At 52.0% G+C, this 20711-nt stretch overlaps 2 protein-coding genes and 2 pseudogenes across 2 annotated transcripts; 2 read left to right on the top strand and 2 right to left on the bottom strand.

Annotated features, from left to right (window-relative positions):
* The first annotated feature begins 1298 nt into the window (after window positions 1–1298).
* LOC136397623 (guanylin-like) lies at window positions 1299–4215 on the top strand (annotated as a pseudogene).
* Window positions 4216–8992: 4777 nt separating this feature from the next.
* On the top strand, window positions 8993–12357 carry LOC136397621 (guanylin-like). The gene is made up of 3 exons (XM_066372133.1): window positions 8993–9127; window positions 11442–11637; window positions 12107–12357. The coding sequence occupies exons 1-3, from the start codon at window positions 9053–9055 to the stop codon at window positions 12148–12150; spliced, it is 315 nt and encodes a 104-aa protein (XP_066228230.1). The 5' UTR covers window positions 8993–9052; the 3' UTR covers window positions 12151–12357.
* A 4205-nt stretch (window positions 12358–16562) lies between these two features.
* On the bottom strand, window positions 16563–18526 carry GUCA2B (guanylate cyclase activator 2B). Its single transcript, XM_066372132.1, has 3 exons — window positions 18390–18526; window positions 17674–17860; window positions 16563–16858 (listed from the first exon to the last, which is right to left on the bottom strand). Exons 1-3 carry the CDS (start codon window positions 18474–18476, stop codon window positions 16797–16799), a joined length of 336 nt encoding a protein of 111 aa, XP_066228229.1. The 5' UTR covers window positions 18477–18526; the 3' UTR covers window positions 16563–16796.
* Window positions 18527–19782: 1256 nt separating this feature from the next.
* LOC136401757 (U2 spliceosomal RNA) lies at window positions 19783–19885 on the bottom strand (annotated as a pseudogene).
* Between the last annotated feature and the right edge of the window lie 826 nt (window positions 19886–20711).

The following is a 20711-nucleotide window of genomic DNA, read 5'->3' as shown; positions in this document are numbered from 1 at the left end:
AAGTGGATGCTGCTATTGATAACAATAATAATAACCATATTAGCTTTCCTGTGTTCCTGGCACTGAGCAAGCATTGCTATGGTCTCGTGTAATCCTCCAAAGAAGCCCAAGAGTAGGTATTCTTATCAATCCCCACAGAGGACACAAGGAACACTGAGGCTCAGAAAGGGGAAACAATTTGCTCAGTTCACACACATTGAAACTGGGCAGGAGATAAGACTTGAACCGAGGCCTGTGGCGTGGCAGAGCTGAGACCTTCCCCCAAAGTCACAGCATCACCCCAGTGCCTGCTTGTACTGCTCCTCATCTCCATCATCTGAGGCCCTTTCAATCCCCCTCCCCCGCTGAGTTACTCTCATCTCCCTGATACTCCAGGCCTATCTCACCTCCAGGCTCATAAATGTAGCATCTTATGCAAGAAATGACCTTTGTTGCCCACCCCTTCTCTGTAAAAATATCCACCAATTCTCTAGACATGGGTGCTGATATAACCTCCTTAGGAAAACCTTCTTTTTCCTTTTTTTTTTTTTTTTTTCATTTTTCCGATGCTGGAAAAGGAGAACACTCAGACAGACGACAGACTCCCGCATGCGCCCAAACAGGATCCACACGGCATGCCCACCAGGGGGCGATGCTCTGCCCCTCTGGGGCGTTGCTCTGTTGCAAACAGAGCCATTCTAGTGCCTGAGGCAGAGGCCACAGAGCCATCCTCAGTGCCCGGGCCATCTTTGCTCCAATGGAGCCTCGGCTGCAGGAGGGGAAGAGAGAGAGAGGAAGGAGGAGGGGAGGGGTGGAGAAGCAGATGGGTGCTTCTCCTGTGTGCCCTGGCCAGGAATTGAACCCGGGACTCCTGCACACCAGGCCGACGCTCTACCACTGAGCCAACTGGCCAGGGCCAGGGAAACCTTCTTGAACTGCTCTACCCCTGGGCTGCTTGAGGTGCCCCCTCCAAAGTCCACCCTGACCCTCGACCTACTCCTCCAGTCACCCTTCACTGCCTCTCCTGGGACCCCTCCTCCAGGGCTGCAATCCCAATCTGCACAGGGACCACAGCAGTTCTCAGTTAGTGTGTGGTTGGTGAGTGATTACAGAACCCTGGGGTTCTGTGTCACAGGGAGGGGACTGCTCTCTTTACTACCAGAACTATCCTGAGTCTTAACTGATTAGGCCAAAACCGAGAGGTGAACGGATGAGACCGACAAAGCTCCCGGGTTACTCAGTAACCCTGCGTTCTTTAAGAGTCCCATGTTTTCCCTGTGGCATCCAGAGCCAGCTACTCCTGCACAGGCACAGCTGCCATGAACACCTTCCTGCTCGCTGCACTCCGCCTCCTGGGGACCCGGGCCGACCTGACACAGGGGTCACCGTGCACGTAATTTCTTCCTGACTCTACCGCGGTCCCGCTGGCTCTCTGCCCCCAGTGCACAGGGCCTATGCCCTGATAGAACACTTTCTCTTTGGGGCTGGAGTTTTTTGTGTGTGTTTGTGTACAGTTACTCTTCCTCAAAAGCCCCTTCTCAGGCCGGCCTCATACATCTTCCCTCTCAGTCCAGGTAGAAAGAAGAACAGCTATTTGGGGAAAGCAAGGGATTAGCCAATTTACAGAGGGTAGACAAGGCCAAGCCCTGGGCCAGGTGATCACCCTGGGAGGAAGGGATTATTATCAACAGTTCTCAGACGAGGAATACTGAGCCTCAGAGATGTTCTGCAACTGGCTCTGGGCACAAGGTTGGGAAGAGAAGGAGCTGGATTTGTTAGCCGAAAAGGGACCAGGATCAAAGCTGGTTTGCCTTGGGCTGGCCCGTATTGTGTGGGTTCTTGATGTTGTGCAGAAAAGATTTAGCAACATGAGTCCAGGTGATTTTGGGAGTATACTTATTAAAACTGGCGACAGTGAAACAATAACGGACCTGGATAGAGAAACAACGGAGAGAACCTGGGGTGGGGGTGGCTGCTCTGGCTCTCTAGAAGCTATGGGAAAGAAATGAGCCAAGGCGAGGTGCAGTCAGAACACTGGGGAGTCAGAGGAAAGGGGGCCTTGGAGACAAGAGTACAGGGTAACCCTGGGATGAGCCTCCGCTGCACACTGCTCCCCTGGTAGCCAGTCACTTGAGGACCATTAGAGTTTAGGAGACGCAGGCCTGTGGAGTAGAGAGAGAAGGAAGATGCAGGGAAGAGTGTGGCTTGCTCCTGCGAGGGAGAGCACAGACATGGCCTTTAGTCTTGAAGGTATTTAAAGGCTGGGGGTTTAGAGGTGGTTTTATAATAATCTCAATAGAATGTTCATTAGCTTTCCCAGGTGTGCCCTTTCAGGGTCGTGGTCTCTGATGATTGGTCAGTGGTATGATAGGGTCATCAGTCATTATAGGTGGTCCTGGCATCACCTGCCTGGTTTGGCTGCTTTTCTGAGCCTGGAGCTGAAGTACAAGTGAGACCTAGATGTAATCTCTAAGAAGGAAAGGTCAGGGAGGATTCATACCCTACGGCCAGTGACATGAAATGTCACGGGGGCTAAACAGCATGATCAGCAACATGCCAGGGGAGGGAAGGCCACCCTGGGGGTGATGTTCGGGGCCAGTTGTGCCAGTAGCTAGGCACCTGGGGCTCTCCGCCCCGGTGCCCTTCTATATCTGGCTGTCCATCGCTGGGCCAGTGGGTTTTGCTATCTGTCTCAGCTTCCCCAGTCCACCTGCCAAGGAATTTTCCTACCTGCTTCCTGCCACAGATTCAACTCCTGATCTCCGTCCTCAGTCCTTACTCAGCCAGAGCTCGGGCCTGGGTCTCAGACCCATATGGTCATCCTGGAGGTCCTGACGGGAAGCTGTGCCCCCCAGTGTGGAGGCAGTGACAGGCCAGTCTGGCAGCCAGCAGGGCCCCACTCCCTATCACAGCCAGGCTCTGGGAGGCTCTTTATTGCTTCTCAAACGTCCACCAGGCTGCAGGTGGGAGCCCGTGCCGAGGATCAGCCCTCACGGCTGTCAGGCAGGGCCACGTGGAACCTGGTCCTGCTCCCAGCCTGTAACTCCCCCTAAACATCACCTCAATGGCTCCCTCATGTTGGGCACCTATTGTCTCTCTGCCACATCATGTCCCTTTTCTCCACTCATAACATTCAGAACAAAACCAGGATTCCTGCCCAGTGTCTGGTTATAAGTCTGAGCTGAACCACCTCATAGTGCCCTGCAGTGGAGCATCTGGTTCGCATGTGCCACAAACACTGCTTGAGCCACTGGGGCTGGTGAGGGCTCGTCCTGCCGGACACGTCAGGGAGCAGGCTGCAGCCTGTCCTCATTGTCGGGACGTGTCTCTCTCAGGATGGAAAATTCTCCTTTCCTCTGGAGTCAGTGAAGAAGCTCCAGGAGCTCCGGGAGCCCTGCACTTGGGGGCTCATGGAGTTTGATGGACCTGTGGTTCCCACCCTCTGTAACCATCAAACTTTCCAAAAGACCTCAGTCCTCTCTGCAAGGAGCTTGATGCCCAGGAGGTCCTCCAGAGGCTGGGTGAGTAGCTTGCTGTCTCATGGGTGGGGCGAGGTGTTTCCCTGATTGGAGGCAGTTGAAGGAGAGAAGTGCTCTGTTTGGTGGAATTCAGAGGAGGGGCTCTGCTCTGATTAGTATGACTAGAGGCTCTGTTCTGATTGGTGGGACATATGAAGCCCTCTGTTGTAATTCGTTCTCAGTTGTAATTGCCCAGGCTGACTTTAAGAAGGTCCTGGCTTTCACTAATGCATAGATAGCACTGTGTCCTGCTTCATCCAGTCTTAGCGGTAGATCTTTTCTGGGTGGACTCACTGTTCTGCTTGGTTGGCTTGAGTGGTACCTGTGTCTTGGTTTGGGGTAGAAAGCCCATCTAGTTTTAGAGGACGGTCCTGGGTTTCTCCTGGCAGATGTCCAAGCTGTGGCTCAAGAGATGGTGGGGGTGTTAGGGAAGAGAAGCCAGCTTTCATGAGGCCTCATCTCTTGTATCCAGAGGCCATCGCTTAGGACCCGAGCACATGTGAGCTGTGTGCCTACGCTGCCTGTGCTGGATGCTAGGACAGCAGGAGCTTGCTGTCTCCTGACCTTCCCCTGCAGTTGATTCCAATGCTGGCAGCGTAATCAACCCTACCCCAATGGAGGTTTGAAAAGAGAGAACCTGGGGAGACCTAACACCTGACACCGTTCACACTGCCAGCTGCTTCTCCAATCTGCACCTAATAAACCAGATTTTAGAGTCCTCCTGGTGTTGCTTTCATTCATTCCTTCATTCCTCAGTCCCCTCATCACCCAGCTTCATGAACACCTACTCTGTGCTCGCATTGTTAGGGTTCAGTGTGGTAAGCGCAAGTACCCCCTTCTCTCTGCTAAGCTACTGGATGCCACACATCAGCACAAGCACAAAGTGACTCTATATGGAGTTGGTGGAACCTGTGCTTTCATTTCCATCTCCTGGAGTCATTGAACTCTCTAAGCCACCTATGAACATAGGAGCTTTGCGGTCTATGACTGGCTCAAGCTCTAGAATAGTCAAGGTAGCTCAGGATCTGGCCCCCATGACCACTGTAGCCTGGCTTCCTGCCCTCCCCCCAGGCCCACACCCTGAGCTTCAGCTCTCAGCATGTCCTCTGCCCCTCTCCCCTCTGCACGGCTCCTTCCCCACTCCTGACCTCACCAACTTCCACTAGTACACTGAAGCTCTGCTCCCATTACCTCCCTTAGGAGTCAGGCCTTTCCCCACCATCCCTGAGTCTTCATGCTCCCACTTTGGGGCTCCCTGGGGCTCCCTGGGCACTTTGACCACCCACAGCCCTAGCACAGCCTGGCCACCCAAACATATGTGGGCTTCTGTTCCTCGGGAACCTCTCTGATCCCCAGAGTGGATGAGATCCACCACATGGGAGATTGTATGTGGATTTAACACAGCCCAGGAAACAGAGCTACACTTCCATGTGCTGTGCAATGCTAGGCAACTTGCTTTCCCTCTCTTTATCTTCATCATCTCAGTGAAAATGGAATAAGTAATAGCACCTACTTCCCAGAATAAGGGAAATACTGCCTGCAAATGTGTTTTTAATATATGCAAAGTTCAGCTCTATGCAAACATACAAATCCAATAATGAGTAGAAACAAGTAAAGCAAAGTAAAGGGTACCAGGGTCAACTGAGAATGGTTCACAGAGGGCTGAGGAGCTGAGGCATGGAGGGAGACCTGTCAGCAATGGTAGAGCGAAGGAAGGTGGAAAGCGAAGGCAATCTTCTTGGGTTCTTCTTGGGGAGTTGTATGGGGTGAAACACCACAGAGCGACTAAGCAGGATTCCTGAGCTGCAGAATTCAGAGGGTGAGGTGTCCTACACTTCAGGGAAGGCTTTGTGAAAGGGGCTAGGAAGCAGCATTTGCATCAGCCCTTGGGATTTGCATTGCGTTGGATGGAATCTTAAACCCTGTGTGGAGACTGGAGGCAGAGGGCATGCCAGAATGTGCAGTGGTGCAGACACACAGAGAAGCAGGCAGGTCCAAGGCACCGGACCAGTTCAGTGGGATGAAACTGAGGGTCTGATGTCGTGTATGATTTCTGTTAATATGCAGCCCCAGCATGGCATTCAGTTTCTTCACAGCATGCCCTGTGAGCCTTAGTTCTTTCCCTTGCTAGTCGCTAACCCCTGGTGGTAACCAGAAACAATGGTCATACCTTGAGTCAGGGTCATAAGTTATGGATTTCTGTTAAGCTAAAGCTCTCTTTTTTCTTTTCTTTTTTGTTAAAGTGGGAGCAGGAGAGATAGTGAGAGACAGACTCCCACATGCACCCTGACAAGGATCCGCCCAGCTAACACTGTCAATCAAGCTGTGTTCAGCATCAGAGGCAGATGAGCTCAGACCAACTGTGTTATCCTCATTGCCTGGGGCCGACGCTGGAACAAATTGAGCCAGTGGCTGTGGGAGCAGAATGGGGAGAGATGCAGATGGTTGCTTTTCCTGTGTACCCTGGATGGGAAATGCACCTGGGACACTGATACTCCAGACAGATATTCTGTCCACTGAGCAAACTGGCCAGGGCCTCAAGATACTATTTTGTTGTTGTTGACGGATACAGATAGAGACAGAGAGGACTGATAAGGGCAGACAGTCAGGAAGGGAAAGAGATGAGAAGCACCAAATCTTCATTGTGGCACCTGAGCAGTTCATTGATTGCTTTCTCATATGTACCTTGACGGGGTGGATGGCTACAGAAGAGCAAGTGACCCCTTGCTCAAAACAGCAACCTTGGACTCAAGCTGGTGAGACTCACTCAAGCTGGCAACCTCAGGGTTTCAGACCGGGGTCCTCGATATCCTAGTTCATGTTCTCCACTGTACAATCGCCTGGTCAGGCTAAAGATACTGTTTTGACCAAAGTTATATTTCAGCTCCTGACTCCTAAGTTGGAACAACCTCTGGCTACTTTCCATGAAACCATGCTGAGGAATGCCAGTATAGACAGGACAGTGGTATACAAGGCCCTGAACTCCCTAGTGCATGGTATTCAGTGCCTTTTGCCTTGTATATCTATAACCTACATGCCATTAGGGAAGTCAGGGTTGTGAGCAGTAGCGTTTCAGCTCTGGGTGGTACCATCTATAATAAAATAGAGAATTCTTCTCCTCTTCAGTTTTCAAGTGTTTGGTTGGCTAGTGCTGGGTGGATGAGCTATTTCTATTCAATAACATGGACAAGGTGCAGCAGGGAGGCACAGGGGTTGAATGTGAGCCTGAGCATGTCATTTGCAAGCCGCATACCCGCCTCTGACACTTGGTTTCCTCAGCCTGAAATGGGGATGGTGGCGGATCCTGCTTCCAGGGCTGCAGAGCGTGTGAGGAGACCTGTGGTGGAGTAGAATTACTGCCTCCATTCTGAGCCCCGCTCTCTGGTGGGAGGCCTGGCTGCCTGTTACCAGCTCTGACACTCTGGGCTCCTAGTTTGTTTTCTCAGTTTCTTTTTCTGTAAAATGGGGATGACAGACTGAAGAGAGTGAAAAAGGGATTCTACTGTTATTTTTATTTAAATTTTTAATTATTGATTTGGCAAGATAAGAAAGAGGGGAATGAGAGAGAGAGAGAGAGAGAGGGAGGACTGGAACATTGACTTGTTCCTGTATGTGCTCTGACCTGGGATTGAACTGGCAGTCTTTACAATTTGGGACCCAACTGAGCTCTCGAGCCGGGACGAGATTCCACTTTTAGAACTTTAAGAAATGAGTTGTTGTAAAGCTTTTCTTTTTGCCCGTAAATAAAACATGGTTGAGTGAAAATTAAATGAAGTAATACAGGAAAAGGTGTTAGAACCCTGCCTGTGGGGCTCTTAGTGAGCACTTTGTCCAAACTTCCATTATTATTATTATTATTATTATTGTCATTAGTAGTATTTCTGTTTGGGTGCTCAGCCCTGTGCATATAGAGGATGATTGGTCAGTAAATTGCCTTCACTGCCTCCAGCCAGGCAGGTGGGAGCCCAGATAGCTGCAGGGACTGGCTGGGGAAGGTACTTGGTTCCATGGGGACTAGAAAGGTTATTTAGCTAGAAATGCAGTGCGGTTATCTGACTTGGGCCTTACACTGTGTGTCAGAGTTCCCCTAGAGCAGCGGTTCTCAACCTGTGGGTTGCGCCCCCTGTGGGGGTCGAACGACCAAAACACAGGGGTCATCTAAAGCCATTGGAAAATATATATTTATTATACAATACATTTTTAAATAAAATATGTATTTCCGATGGCTTTAGGCCACCCCTGTTTTTTGGTCGTTCGACTCCTGCCGGGATCGTGACCCACAGGTTGAGAACCGCTGCCCTAGAGACAAGAAAGGAAGCATCTTTCAGAGAGGTGGAACAGCCTGTTCAAAGGTGGGGAGCGCGGTTCAGGACGGGCTGGGGAGGTGAGCCTGGCAGGAAAGGCCAGAATGGGGCGGGTTAGGCCGAGCAGAGAGGGGACACATGTCGGGGAATGACCAGCAGGCAGAAACCGCAGGACTGAGGAAGAGGAGGAGGTTGAGGGAGCGGCAGGAATGGGAATTGGGAGGAAGAAGGAAAGAGCTTGTTTAAGGACAGTCTGAGGCTGAGGACAGGCGGGACAGAGGGATCAGCACAAGATGAGGACACGCAGTGGCTCAGACGGGCAGGTCACTGGAGAGTCCAGTGGGGATCAGAAGTGGATGCTGCTATTGATAACAATAATAATAACCATATTAGCTTTCCTGTGTTCCTGGCACTGAGCAAGCATTGCTATTGTCTCGTGTAATCCTCCAAAGAAGCCCAAGAGCAGGTATTCTTATCAATAGGACACAAGGAACACTGAGGCTCAGAGAGGGGAAACAATTTGCCCCAGTTCACACACATTGAAACTGGGCAGGAGATAAGACTTGAACTGAGGCCTGTGGCGTGGCAGAGCTGAGACCTTCCCCCAAAGTCACAGCATCACCCCAGTGCCTGCTTGTACTGCTCCTCATCTCCATCATCTGAGGTCCTCTCAATCCCCCGCCACCGCTGAGTTACTCTCATCTCTCTGATATTCCTGGCCTTTCTCACCTCCAGGCTCATAAATGTAGTATCTTCTGTAAGAAATGACCTTTGCCTCCACCCCTTCTCTATGAAAATGTCCACCCATTCTCTAGACATGGGTGCTGGCATGACCTCCGTTGGGAAACCTTCTTGAACTGCTCTACCCCTGGGCTGGGGGAGGTGCCCCCTCCAAAGTCCACCCTGACCCCCGACCCACTCCACCAGTCACCCTTCACTGCCTCTCCTGGGACCCCTCCTCCAGGGCTTCAGCCCTGCTCCAGCATGGGGATGGGCCCAGAAAAGTTGTCAGTGAGTGTGTATAGTTGGTGAGTAATTACAGTACCCAGGGGCTGTTGGTAACATGAGTGCCCAGGGAGGGAACTGTTCTCTTATCTGCCAGGACTATCTTGAGACTTAACTGATTTGGCCTTAATTGACAGGTGAACCAATGAAGGTCCTGGGTTACTCAGTAACCCTGCGTTCTTTAAAAGTCCCACATTTTCCCTGTGGCATCCAGAGCCAGCTACTCCTGTCACGGGCACCGCTGCCATGAACACCTTCCTGCTCACTGCACTCTGCCTCCTGGGGACCTGGGCAGCCCTGGCACAGGAAGTCACCGTGCCCGTAAGTTCTGACCCTACGGTGGTCCTGCTGGCTCTCTGCCCCCAGTGCACACAGATCCTGTGTCCTGATAGAACACCTCCTCTTTGGGGCTGGAGTTGGTTTATGTGTGTGTGTACATTGTAACTCTTCCTCAAGGACCCCTCTCAGGTTGGCCTCATACATCTTCTGTCTCAAACTAGGTAGAAAGAAGGACAGCTATTCGGGGAAAGCAGGGGGGAATAGAAAATTTACAGAGGGTAGACATGGCAAAGCTCTGGGCCCGCTGATCGCCTTCAGAGGAAGGGATTATTATCGCCTGTTCTCAGAGGAGGAATACTGAGCCTCAGAGATGTTCTGGAACTGGCTCTGGGCACAAGGTTGGGAAGAGAAGGAGCTGAATGTATTAGCGGAAAGGGGACCAGGATCGAAGCAGGTTTATCTTGGGTCAGCCGGTATTGTGTGCGTTCTTGATGTTGTGCAGGAAAGATTTAGAAACATGAGTCCTGGTGATTTTGTGAGTATGCTTATTAAAGCTGACGACAATGAAACAAGGAAGGGCCTGGATAGAAGAAACAACGGAGAGAACCTGGGGATGGGGTGGCTGCTCTGGCTCTCTAGAAGCTATGGGAAAGAAATGAGCCAAAGTGAGCGTGGGCTGCTGTGTTAGGTTTGCTTGCTGGTTAAGAAGCTGGAAGCCCTTTGCCTGATTGGTGCATGAGTGCGTGTCTGCACCTTGTGTTCACGTCCCATGTAAGACTATGGGTGCTTGTGCTCAGGGGCATCATGGATGGCGGATTGTGGAATGCCTTCCCACCACTGTGTTGGGCCATTTTTGCTGTTTGCTTTGCCTGAGAAGAGGTTTTCCCTGCCTGTTTGCTTGTCCACTGTTGTGAGAATCTATTCAACAGTAATGGCCCAACGCTTTCTGGCTGCGCAGTTTCTCTACCGTCTGCCCAAATTCAGTGTGGACCTGACCTGCTTGACCTCGGCCGCTGGCATTATAGTCACGTGCAGTCAGAACACTGGGGAGTCAGAGGAAAGGGAGCCTTGGAGACGCGTTTACGGGGTTACCCTGAGACAAGACCCACTGCACACTGCTCCCTGGTAGCAAGTCTCCTGGGGACCCTCTGAGTTTAGGAGATGCAGGTCTGTGGAGTCAAGAGAGTGAGAAGACAAAGGGAAAGTGCGGGCTTGCTCCTGCGAGGGAGAGACACCCCCCCCTCCTCCACATATGCTCCTTGTCTTCAGGGTATTTAAAGGCTGGGAGCTTAGAGCTGGTTATAGAATGATCTCAGTAGACTCTTCTTCAACTTTTTCAAGTGTTCCTTTTCAGGGTCATGGTCTCCAAGAATTGGTCAGTGCATAGGCCGGGGACATTATTCACTGCTGCTGGTCCTGGCATCACCTGCCTGGATTGGCTGCTTTTCTGGGCCTGGAGCTGAAGTACAAGTGAGACCTAGATGTAATCTCTAAGAAGGAAAGGTCAGGGGAGTATACGAACCCCATTGCCACTGATATGAAATGTCAAGGGGGCTAAACAGCATGATCAGCAACATGCCAGGGGAGGAAAGGCCCCCCTGGGGGTGATGTTCCAGACCAGTTGTGCCAGTAGCTAGGCACCTGCGTCTCTCCGCCCCGGTGCCCTTCTATATCTGGCTGTCCATCGCTGGGCCAGTGGGTTCTGCTATCTGTCTCAGCTTCCCCAGTCCACCTGCCAAGGAATTTTCCTACCTGCTTCCTGCCACAGATTCAACTCCTGATCTCCGTCCTCAGTCCTTACTCAGCCAGAGCTCGGGCCTGGGTCTCAGACCCATATGGTCATCCTGGAGGTCCTGACGGGAAGCTGTGTCCCCAGTGTGGAGGCAGTGACAGGCCAGTCTGGCAGCCAGCAGGGCCCCTCTCCCTATCACAGCCAGGCTCTGGGAGGCTCTTTATTGCTTCTCAAACTTCAACCAGGCTGCAGGTGGGAGCCTGTGCCGAGGATCAGCCCTCACGGCTATCAAGCAGGGCCACGTGGAACCTGGTCCTGCTCCCAGCTTGTAACTCTCCCTAAACATCACCTCAATGGCTCCCTCATGTTGGGCACCTATTGTCTCTCTGCCACATCATGTCCCTTTTCTTCACTCATAAATTGAGAGCAAAACCAGGATTCCTGCCCAGTGTCTGGTTATAAGTCTGAGCTGAACCACCTCATAGTGCCCTGCAGTGGAGCATCTGGTTCACGTTTGCCACAAACACTGCTTGAGCCACTGGGGCTGGTGAGGGCCCATCCTGAGGGACACGGTCAGGGAGCAGGCTGCAGCCTGTCCTCATTGTTGGTACGTGTCTCTCTCAGGATGAAGAGTTCTCTTTTCCTCTGGAGTTAGTGACGAATCTCCAGGGCTTTTGGGAGGTCGAGGAACCCAGCATTGAGAGGCAGAGACGGTTTGATTGGTCTTTGTTTCGCTCCTTCTGTGACCATCCTGATTTTCCCGAAGAAATCAGGCCTCTCTGCAAGGAGCTTGATGCCCAGGAGGTCCTCCAGAGGCTGAGTGAGTAGCCTGCTGTCTCATGGGTGGGGCGTGGGATTTCCCTGATTGGAGGCTGTTGAGGGAGAGAAGTGCTCTGTTTGGTGGAATTCAGAGGAGGGGCTCTGCTCTGATTAGTATGACTAGAGGCTCTGTTCTGATTGGTGGGACATATGAAGCTCTGTGTTGTAATTCGTTATCAGTTGTAATTGGCCAGGCTGACTTTAAGAAGGTCCTGGATTTCACTAATACATACGTAGCACTGTGTCCTGCTTCATCCAGTCTTAGCGGTAGATCTTTTCTGGGTGGACTCACTGCTCTGCTTGGTTGGCTTGAGTGGTACCTGTGTCTTGGTTTGGGGTAGAAAGCCCATCTAGTTATAGAGGACGGGCCTGGGTTTCTCCTTGCCGATGTCCAAGCTTTGGCTCAAGACAGGCTGTTGGTGTTAGGGAAGAGAAGCCAGCTTTCATGGAACCCCATCTCTTTTGTCCAGAGACCATCGCCAAGGAACTGAAAATCGGAGTGCCCATACCCTGAGCCAATCCTGACTGTACTGAATTCTAAGACAGCAGGAGCTTGCTGTCTCTGGAACATCTCTGCAGTTGCTCCCAATGCTGGCGGTGTAATCAACCCTACCCCAATGGGGGCTTGAGGAGAGAGCACCTGGGGAGACCCAACACCTGACCCCATCTACGCTGCCAGCTGCTTCTCCAACCTGCACCTAATAAACCAGATTTTAGAGTCCTCCTGGTGTCTCTTTCATTCATTCCTTCATTCCTCAGTGTCCTCATCACCCAGCTTCATGAACACCTACCCTGTGCTCGCACTGTCAGGGCTCAGTGTGCTAAGTGCAAGAACTCCATTCTCTCTGCAAAGCTACCAGAAGCCACACACAGACACAGAGAGACTTAACTTTCCAAACCACCAATGGAGTTGGTGGAACCTGTGCTTTCATTCCCATCTCCTGGAGTCACCAAAGTCTCTAAGCCACCTATGAACATAGGAGCTTTGCGGTCTATGACTGGCTCGAGCTCTAGAATAGTCAAGGTAGCTCAGGATCTGGCCCCCATGACCACGTAGCCTGGCTTCCTGCCCTCCCCCCAGCCCACACCCTGAGCTACAGCTCTCAGCTTGTCCTCTGCCCCTCTCCCCTCTGCACGGCTCCTTCCCCACTCCTGACCTCACCAACTTCCACTAGTACACTGAAGCTCTGCTCCCATTACCTCCCTTAGGAGTCAGGCCTTTCCCCACCATCCCTGAGTCTTCATGCTCCCACTTTGTCCTTGGGGCTCCCTGGGCACTTTGACCACCCACAGCCCTAGCACAGCCCTGGCCACCCAAACATATGTGGGCTTCTGTTCCTCAGGAACCTCTCTGATCCCCAGAGTGGATGAGATCCACCACATGGGAGATTGTATGTGGATGTAACACAGCACAGAAATGCAAGAGCTACACTTTCATGTGCTGTGTGACGCTAGGAAACTTGCTTTCCCTCTCTGTATCTTCGTCATCTCAGTGAAACTGGAATAAGTAATTGCGCCTACCTCTCAGAATAAGAGAAATACTTCCTGAAAATGTGTTTGTAATATATGCAAAGTTCAGCTATATGCAAAGATACAAATTCAATAAAGAGTAGAAACAGGTAAAGCATAGTAATGAGTAACAGGGTGAAGCTGAGAATGGTTCAGAGAGGGCTGAGGAGCTGAGGCATGGAGGGAGACCTGTCAGCAATGGTAGAGCGAAGGAAGGTGGAAAGCGAAGGCAACTTTTTGGGTTTTTCTTGGGTAGTTGGTGGGGGGCAGAGCACCACAGAGCGACTAAGCAGGATTCCTGAGCTGCAGCATTCAGAGGGTGAGGTGTCCTACACTTCAGGGAAGGCTTTGTGAAAGGGGAGGGGAAGCAGCATTTGCATCAGCCCTTGGGATTTGCATTGGGTTGGATGGAATCTTAAACCCTGTGTGGAGACTGGAAGCAGAGGGCATGCCAGAATGTGCAGTGGTGCAGACACACAGAGAAGCAGGCAGGTCCAAGGCACCGGACCAGTTCAGTGGGATGAAACCGAGGGTCTGATGTCGTGTATGATTTCTGTTAATATGCAGCCCCAGCACGGCATTCAGTTTCTTCACAGCATGCCCTGTGAGCCTTAGTTCTTTTCCTTGCTAGTCGCTAACCCCTGGTGGTAACCAGAAACAATGGTCATACCTTGAGTCAGGGTCACAAGTTATAGATTTCTGTTAAGCTAAAGCTCTCTTTTTTTTTTCTTTTTTGTTAAAGTGAGAGCAGGAGAGATAGTGAGAGAGAGACTCCCACATGCACCCTGACCAGGATCTGCCCGGCTACCCCTCTCTGGGACTGATTCTCAAATCAACCAAGCTGTTTTCAGCGTCTGAGGTAGATGCGCTCAGACCAACTGTGTTATCCTCAGTGCCAGGGGCTGATGCTGGAACAAATTGAGCCAGTGGCTACGGGAGGAGAAGAGGGAAAGAATGGAGAGAGAAGCGGATGATTGCTTTTCCTTTGTGCCCTGGATGGGAATTGATTGTGTAACCAAATTAGCCATTTCTGCTGGGCAGAAGCTCTATCCACTGAGCCACCAGCCAAGGTCTAAAGATAATATTTTTACCTAAGTTATATTTCAGCTCCTGAGTCCTAATTTGGACCAATCGCCTGGCTACTTTTCTATAAAACCATGCAGAGAGATGCCAGTATGTAGACCGGAGAGCTGTCCTCAGGGCCCTGAACTCCTTAACGTGTTGTATTCAAGTGACTTTTGCCCTGTTTATCTATAACTTATATACCATTGGGGAGGTCAGGGTTGTGAGTACTAGCGTCTCATCTCCCTGGTGGTGCCATCCATAATAAAATAGCCAATATTTCTCCTCTTCAGTTTTCAGTGTTTGGTCTGCTAGTGCTGGGTGGCCAAGCTATTTCTATTCAATAACATGGACAGGGTGCAGCGTGGGGCACGGGGTGAGTGTGAGCCTGAGCGTCCTTTGCAAACCACACACCCGCCTCTGACACTTGGTTTCCTCAGCCGGAAATGGGGATGGTCGTGGATCCTGCTTCCAAGGCTGCAAGGGGTTTGACTAGATGTGTGGTGGAGTAGAAGGAATTACTGCCTCCACACTTTCTGGTGGGAGGCCTGGCTGCCTGTTACTGTTTCTGACACTGTGGGCTTCTGGCCTGTTGACCCAGTTTCTTTATCTGTAAAACAGGGATGACAGAAATGGGGAGAGAGAAGGACAGATTCCACTTATAGAACTCTGAGGAATGAGGTGTTGTAAAAGTTTTATTTTTACCCCTAAATAAAATGTGGTTGAGTGAATTGATTGAAGTAATACAGGAAAAGGTGTTAGAGCTTTGCTGGTTGGGCCCATAGGGAGCACTTTGTTGATGCTACCATCATCATTATTATTATTATTATCATCATTTCTGTGTTGATAGGTCAGCCTTGTGCACATGGAAGATGCATGGCCTGTGAATTTCCTTCACTGCCTCCTCCCTGGGCAGGTGGGAACCCAGGTAGCTGAAGGGCCTGTAAGAGTTGAGGCCAGATAGCAGATGAGCTCAGCTGGGACTGGGGCAGAGGTATGGGGAGCCACGGAAGGCAACGGGCAGCAGCACAGCAACACTGTGGTATTCCCCTGGCCTGGCAGGTGTGAAAGCAGGGAAGGGAGGACACTAGCCTGGTCTGGGGGAGTGTGCTCAGGGCCCAGCTTGAGTGACGGTAAAGGGATGAGAGAGCCCAGATGAACGCGGAGGCATTGCAAAGGCCCCGTCAATCTGACTAGCGGGGGGAGAAAGAGAAAGAGGATAGAACCCAGGGGTTTGTGGCCTGGTGGACTGGGACACTGCAGGACTCCTAAACTGACTTGGGAAGTCTTGAGAGGCAACTGGTCTGGGGGAATTCATCCTGGACTTGACCCTGGGTGTGCTGAATTCAGAAGGCCCGGCCCCTTTGTACCGGCTTTCCTCCGCTCTGGCTCCTCAGACAGAGGACAGTGGAGGAGCCTGTGCCATGGAAAGGCCTTCTCCAGGGATTTCCCAGCATGGCTCCCAGCCTTGAGTTAAGGCACTGAAGGCCGCGGCGAGAATGCGGTGGCATGGGGCCTGGTGGCCCGACATCACAGGGAGGCTGTTACGTGGTGTTTTGGAGCATGGGTTCTGGCCCAGACTTCCTGGGAAGATTCTTGCTTTGCAACTTTGCTGAGCCTGTCATTCTGGACAATCATTTCTGTACCTGGGTCTCCTTATTCATAAAGTGGAGATGGTAAATAATAATAGTACCTGCCTCACGAGACTGTTGTGAGGGTTAGTGAGTTAATATGTGCAAAGTGTTTAGAATAGGGCCTAGGGTACAGCAAATGTTCAAGAAACACTGTTCTATTATTATTATTATTATTGTTGTTATTAATATTCTCCAGGGCTATCAGGATGAGAAGAGGGAAGAAAGAGCTATCTGAAACTGGCCAGATGGTCTGGGGGAGCCTGGGGAGGACAGAGCCTCAGGGTCAGAGGGTGAGAGAGCGGCAGGCCCCTGTTCTCAGGCACCCCAAGGGGTCCGCCTGACCATGAGCCTGGGAGAGGGCAATGCATGATCCTTCCCTCCACCTGCTTCTGTCCCAGCGACCAGAGGAAGCCCCCGCCAGCGACCCCCATCAGGAGAGCCAAAGTATTGGCTCTGCAGCTGGGCCAGGCCAGGCCTTGAGCTCAGCTTGGGGCTAAGTGGGCCTGGGTGCTCCGTGGCTTCCCAGCTCTGTGACCTTGGGCACCTCGTTCCCTGCCTGAGCCTCACTCCCTGCTGTACCAGATAGAGCTTAGTGAGCCACCTCCTTGGAGACTGGAAACCAGGGAAATCCCTGACTCGAATCCCAGCTTGGTTCTCAGCGGCCCATGCAGCTTTCCAGGAAGTGCCACCCACAATTCCTGGGGATGAACAAATGGATGGATTCTGTGTGCAGGTGAAGAATCTTTATTTAGCGGCAGGGATGCCTACAGGGCCAAACTCTTCCAACTGTGTGTCCAACTGCTTCGTGCCAGATCCAGCCGACTCAGCCCTGGGAGGGTGGCAATGACCGAGGTGGCCAGGGCACCGCCAGAGTTTGGATGGGGGTGGGGGCTGCGAAGGCAGTGGTTTGAGTGGGCCAGGTGTCTGGGGCGGGCTCAGGGTGTCCGGGGCCATTTCAGAGGCAGCCGGTGCAGGCAACGTTCTCACACATCTCACAGTGGCTGTCAGCAATGGTCTCTGGGCAGGGGGGAGAAAACCAGTCAGCTGATCCCGAGCCTGAAGCATGTGTGGTCCAGGGGGCTGCTGGCCAGGTGGCAGGGAAGGCCTGCTTGGGAGAGGGCCTGAGGCTGGGGCTGGCCTCTTTCTCACAGAGGAGGAGCATGGCGTTTTAGAAACAGAGTGAGCATCTTGGGCTTAAGTCCCAAGTCCTTCCTAGCAGTGCCTGGCCAAGTCACTTAACTCTGTGCCTGAGTTTTTCTGTCTCCTAAGTGAACAGTATCAGCCTGACAGGTGGCTGTGAGAAGAGAATGCAGGCAGAGGGACAGACACGGGGCCTGGCACTGGCTGGGTGCTCAGCAAACGCCAGTGAGTCCCTATATTCTCCTGGCCAGCTCTGCTGCCTCCCTACGTTTCAGCCTAGATGTCAGCTCCTCTTGGAAGCCTTTCAGACTCTTTATGACACCCCAGACGTGAGTCATCTCTCCTCTGTGTCCCACTGTGCTCCCCCCTCACTGCAGTCCGCACGGCACTACCGTGCTCTGCACTGCACTGCAGTCATTGCTTTGGGGGCCCTTGCCCAGGGCCCCTCCCCTCCCATCTATGAAGTCTTTGATGCAAGATGACCAACTGGTCCAGGTTGTCGGGAGCTGAGGGGCTTCCTCATACCCAACTTTTGATGCCAAAACTGGAGTGAGGGGTTGAGTTCCTTGAATTTCCCTGTCCTCAGCCACGGAGTACTTAATAGAAGGACATGAGGGGGAACACCCTGAGCCTGAACTGGGGTGTGGGGAGGAAGAGAACAGGGTAGGGTGCTTCCCGGGGGGGGCACTCACTCAAGGCCTTGAAGATGCTGGCAGCTTCCCTGGAGGCGCAGATGGGCTGGAGGTCTGGTGGCAGGGCCGGGTGGTAGCATGGGACGGGCAGGGGGCTCTGGGCCTGCAGGCGGGGGCTGACCACACCCTGCCTCTCCAAGTCATTCAGTTTCTTCACGGAGTCCAGCTGGACCTGGAAGCCCTGGTACTGGGGTGGGGGTTGGGGAGGGGTGAAGATGGAAGAGTATCAAAACCCAGGCTGGGAGACCAGTATTCCTCGGATCCCACAAGCCTTGCCTGTGCTTGGGAAAAGTTCAGGCCACACCTGAAAGACAGCTTGGGCGGTGTGAGGTGGTGTCTGATGCTTCACACCCCCGCGCCACAGGCCCCCAGTAACTACTAGATGAGGTTGCAGCAAGGCTGTGGAGCCCAGTGGTTCAGGGCCTGGGATTTGGAGACCAGCAGACCACATCCTGTTCCGCACTCTGACCTCTGACCAGGATGAGCCTTTAAGAATAGCCCAACAGCAGTTTATTGTTATTGCTACTGTCACTGTCACCAAAGCCACAGGCATGCCAGCTGCCCACACCCACAGCCCCTGGGCTGTAACTGCATGTTAGGCTGAATCCCAGGCCCTGTGCCCCCTGTACCTCATGAATTCCCAGCATCCCCTCTCCATCTCAGCCTCCCACCATGTGAACTTTTAGTCAAAGGCTGTGCTGGCTGGAAGGACTCACCTTGATGTTGACTGACTGTGCGCTTTGCAGAAACACCAGAACCACAGCCATTCCGGACAGAAGCCCTGCCACAGTCCCACCACCCATCTTGCTCCCTTTTGTACCCCGCCGCCACCGTCCACCCAGCTGCACCTGCTTCCCTGGTTAGCAGCTTTTATAAGCCATGCTGCGGCACCCTGGCCACTTATTAACCGGCCAGCTGGGGTGGGGTTGACACCTGGCTGGCTTTGTGACGGCTTAGAGTCCATTCCCAAGAAGGGAGTGAAGGCAGGGAGGCCCAGGGCACATGTGTGTCAAGCACCTGCTGTAGGTGGGGCTCTGTGGCAGGGCCTTGGGCCACTCCACTTTCCTTCACTCCTCCAGACACCCGAAGGAGTGAACTGATAAGGAGACCACTTTATACACAGGGACAGTGGGTCTCCAGAGTTCATGGGACTTGCCCCAGGGTCAATGGCAAAGCGGAGACTTAGGTGTCTTTGCCCTAGGTTAGAACGTGGTTCTTTTTGTTGTTGTTGTTTGTTTGTTTTGCCCTTAGTTATTCTCTGGGCAAAAGATGCAGACAGACAGGTTGGCCCCGGGCAAGGGGGCAGATACATGGCTGTTTGTGCCCCTAGATCCACATCTCTTCCCCCCTCTTTCCAGCTCTACTGAAGGACCATCCTTCTGATCAGTTGGGCCCAGGCCCTCAGCCTGCCTCTGCCGGCACCTCCTACTGGTGCCTGGATGTCCTCAGGCCATGTCTGACTCGTCACCCGACCTGGCCTTCAGAAGCCAATAGCCTTACCCAGCATGGAGGAGAGAGCCTAGCCTTGGAGACAGCTTGACTCGGTTCAAAGCCTGCTGCAGCCGAGTGATCTTAGACATGTCACATCATCTCTGACTGAGCCTTAGTTTCCTCTTCCATCCAACAGGCAGAATGCTAGAACCCTCCACCGGCGGTTGCTGTGGGAGTGATGGGGCCCTCTGGGCTCGCCCTCTCTCCTAGGGCATACGGCCAGGGCAGGGTCCTTAAGCTCACAGTTACTTTCTAGGCAATGGGAAACCCACGCCTGCATGGTTGAAGGTTGGGTCAGGGACAAGAGGTAGAGTCCATAAGGCGTTATCACCACGACCTGCCCAGGCCGCTGTAAACAGTACCTGTGCCAGGCCTCAGTTCTGCTAGGTACTGAGCCTGGTATGCGGTAGGCACCCGTGCATGACACTGAATTGAACCCAGAAAGCCCAGCTGGGTAGGAAAGGCCCCTGCTCCTAACGCCTCAGCACGCGCCCTCAGGCCCACTCTGCTCGCACAGGCCGCTGTTCCCAGGTGTTCACTGGGGCAGCCCGCCTGCCTGCAGTGCTGTCTCCTTTCTTTCTTATCTTGGGCGAAATGGAAAAACGCTGGAGTGAACTTAGGTATTTCCTGTCTTGCTTTGAATCCAGACTTCAGCCTTTAGTTTTTAAACTGATAAGAACAGATACTACACTTGATCTTAGCCAAAAGGCCAAGAAGCGATAGCCTTTAGTTTTTAGAGTATGAAGAAATTAATGAATTCTTACGCGCTTTCTCATCTCTGAACTGAAAATAGGCATCAGTCACAACAGCTCGTGTTTCTTGAACCTGCCTGTGTGCTAGGTGCAATGCTCATTTACAGGCATGATCCTGTTTAAATCTACAAGATGGGGATCATGGGTGTCTCCATTTCACAGATGAGTGACCAAAGGCCCAACAAAGTCAAGCACCATGGGTAATGTCACACTAACCTAAAAATAAAAGGCCTTTCAAAGTGAGACGCAATAGCATTTATTATATTTGAGATTGAAGAATAGTTATTGGGGAAACACTGATTCAGGCAGAAGCCCAAGTAATGTTCCCGCCAGGAGACAAGGGCCAAGGGTATTTACGAGAAAAGAAAGGTAAACGATTACATTAATAGAAGGAAGGCATTTCTATGGGTGCAGGTAATATAACCTAGTTATACGAATTCTAAACAATGTTTTTAATTTTCAGTCTGGTAACCATCAGCCTGGTAGTCATAATATCTACTCTCGTGCTAGCTTTGCAAATAGTTCTTTCGGTCACAGCGTTGCGTTAGGCCCAGTCCATAGGTTGTTTTGTCATGCTTTAACATTACGAAAATCTGAGGCATAAGACACGTAAGGCCGTTCCTCTGGCATGATGGCAGCTCTGGCTCCATTTTGAAGTGGCTCTGTTTATATAATTTTTTTACAGTCGCTGTGAGAGTACGAGGAGTGAGCAGGTTTTATATCTGGAATTCCTGCCTCTGCTCAGCTTATGGTGGTTTAGAAAAAGGGACTTAGGTCTTGGAGAGAAGAAGACCT

The sequence above is a fragment of the Saccopteryx leptura genome, chromosome 3 (genome assembly GCF_036850995.1).
Source record: "Saccopteryx leptura isolate mSacLep1 chromosome 3, mSacLep1_pri_phased_curated, whole genome shotgun sequence".
Taxonomy (NCBI): Eukaryota; Metazoa; Chordata; class Mammalia; order Chiroptera; family Emballonuridae; genus Saccopteryx; species Saccopteryx leptura.
This window is presented reverse-complemented; position numbering and strand designations above follow the sequence as displayed.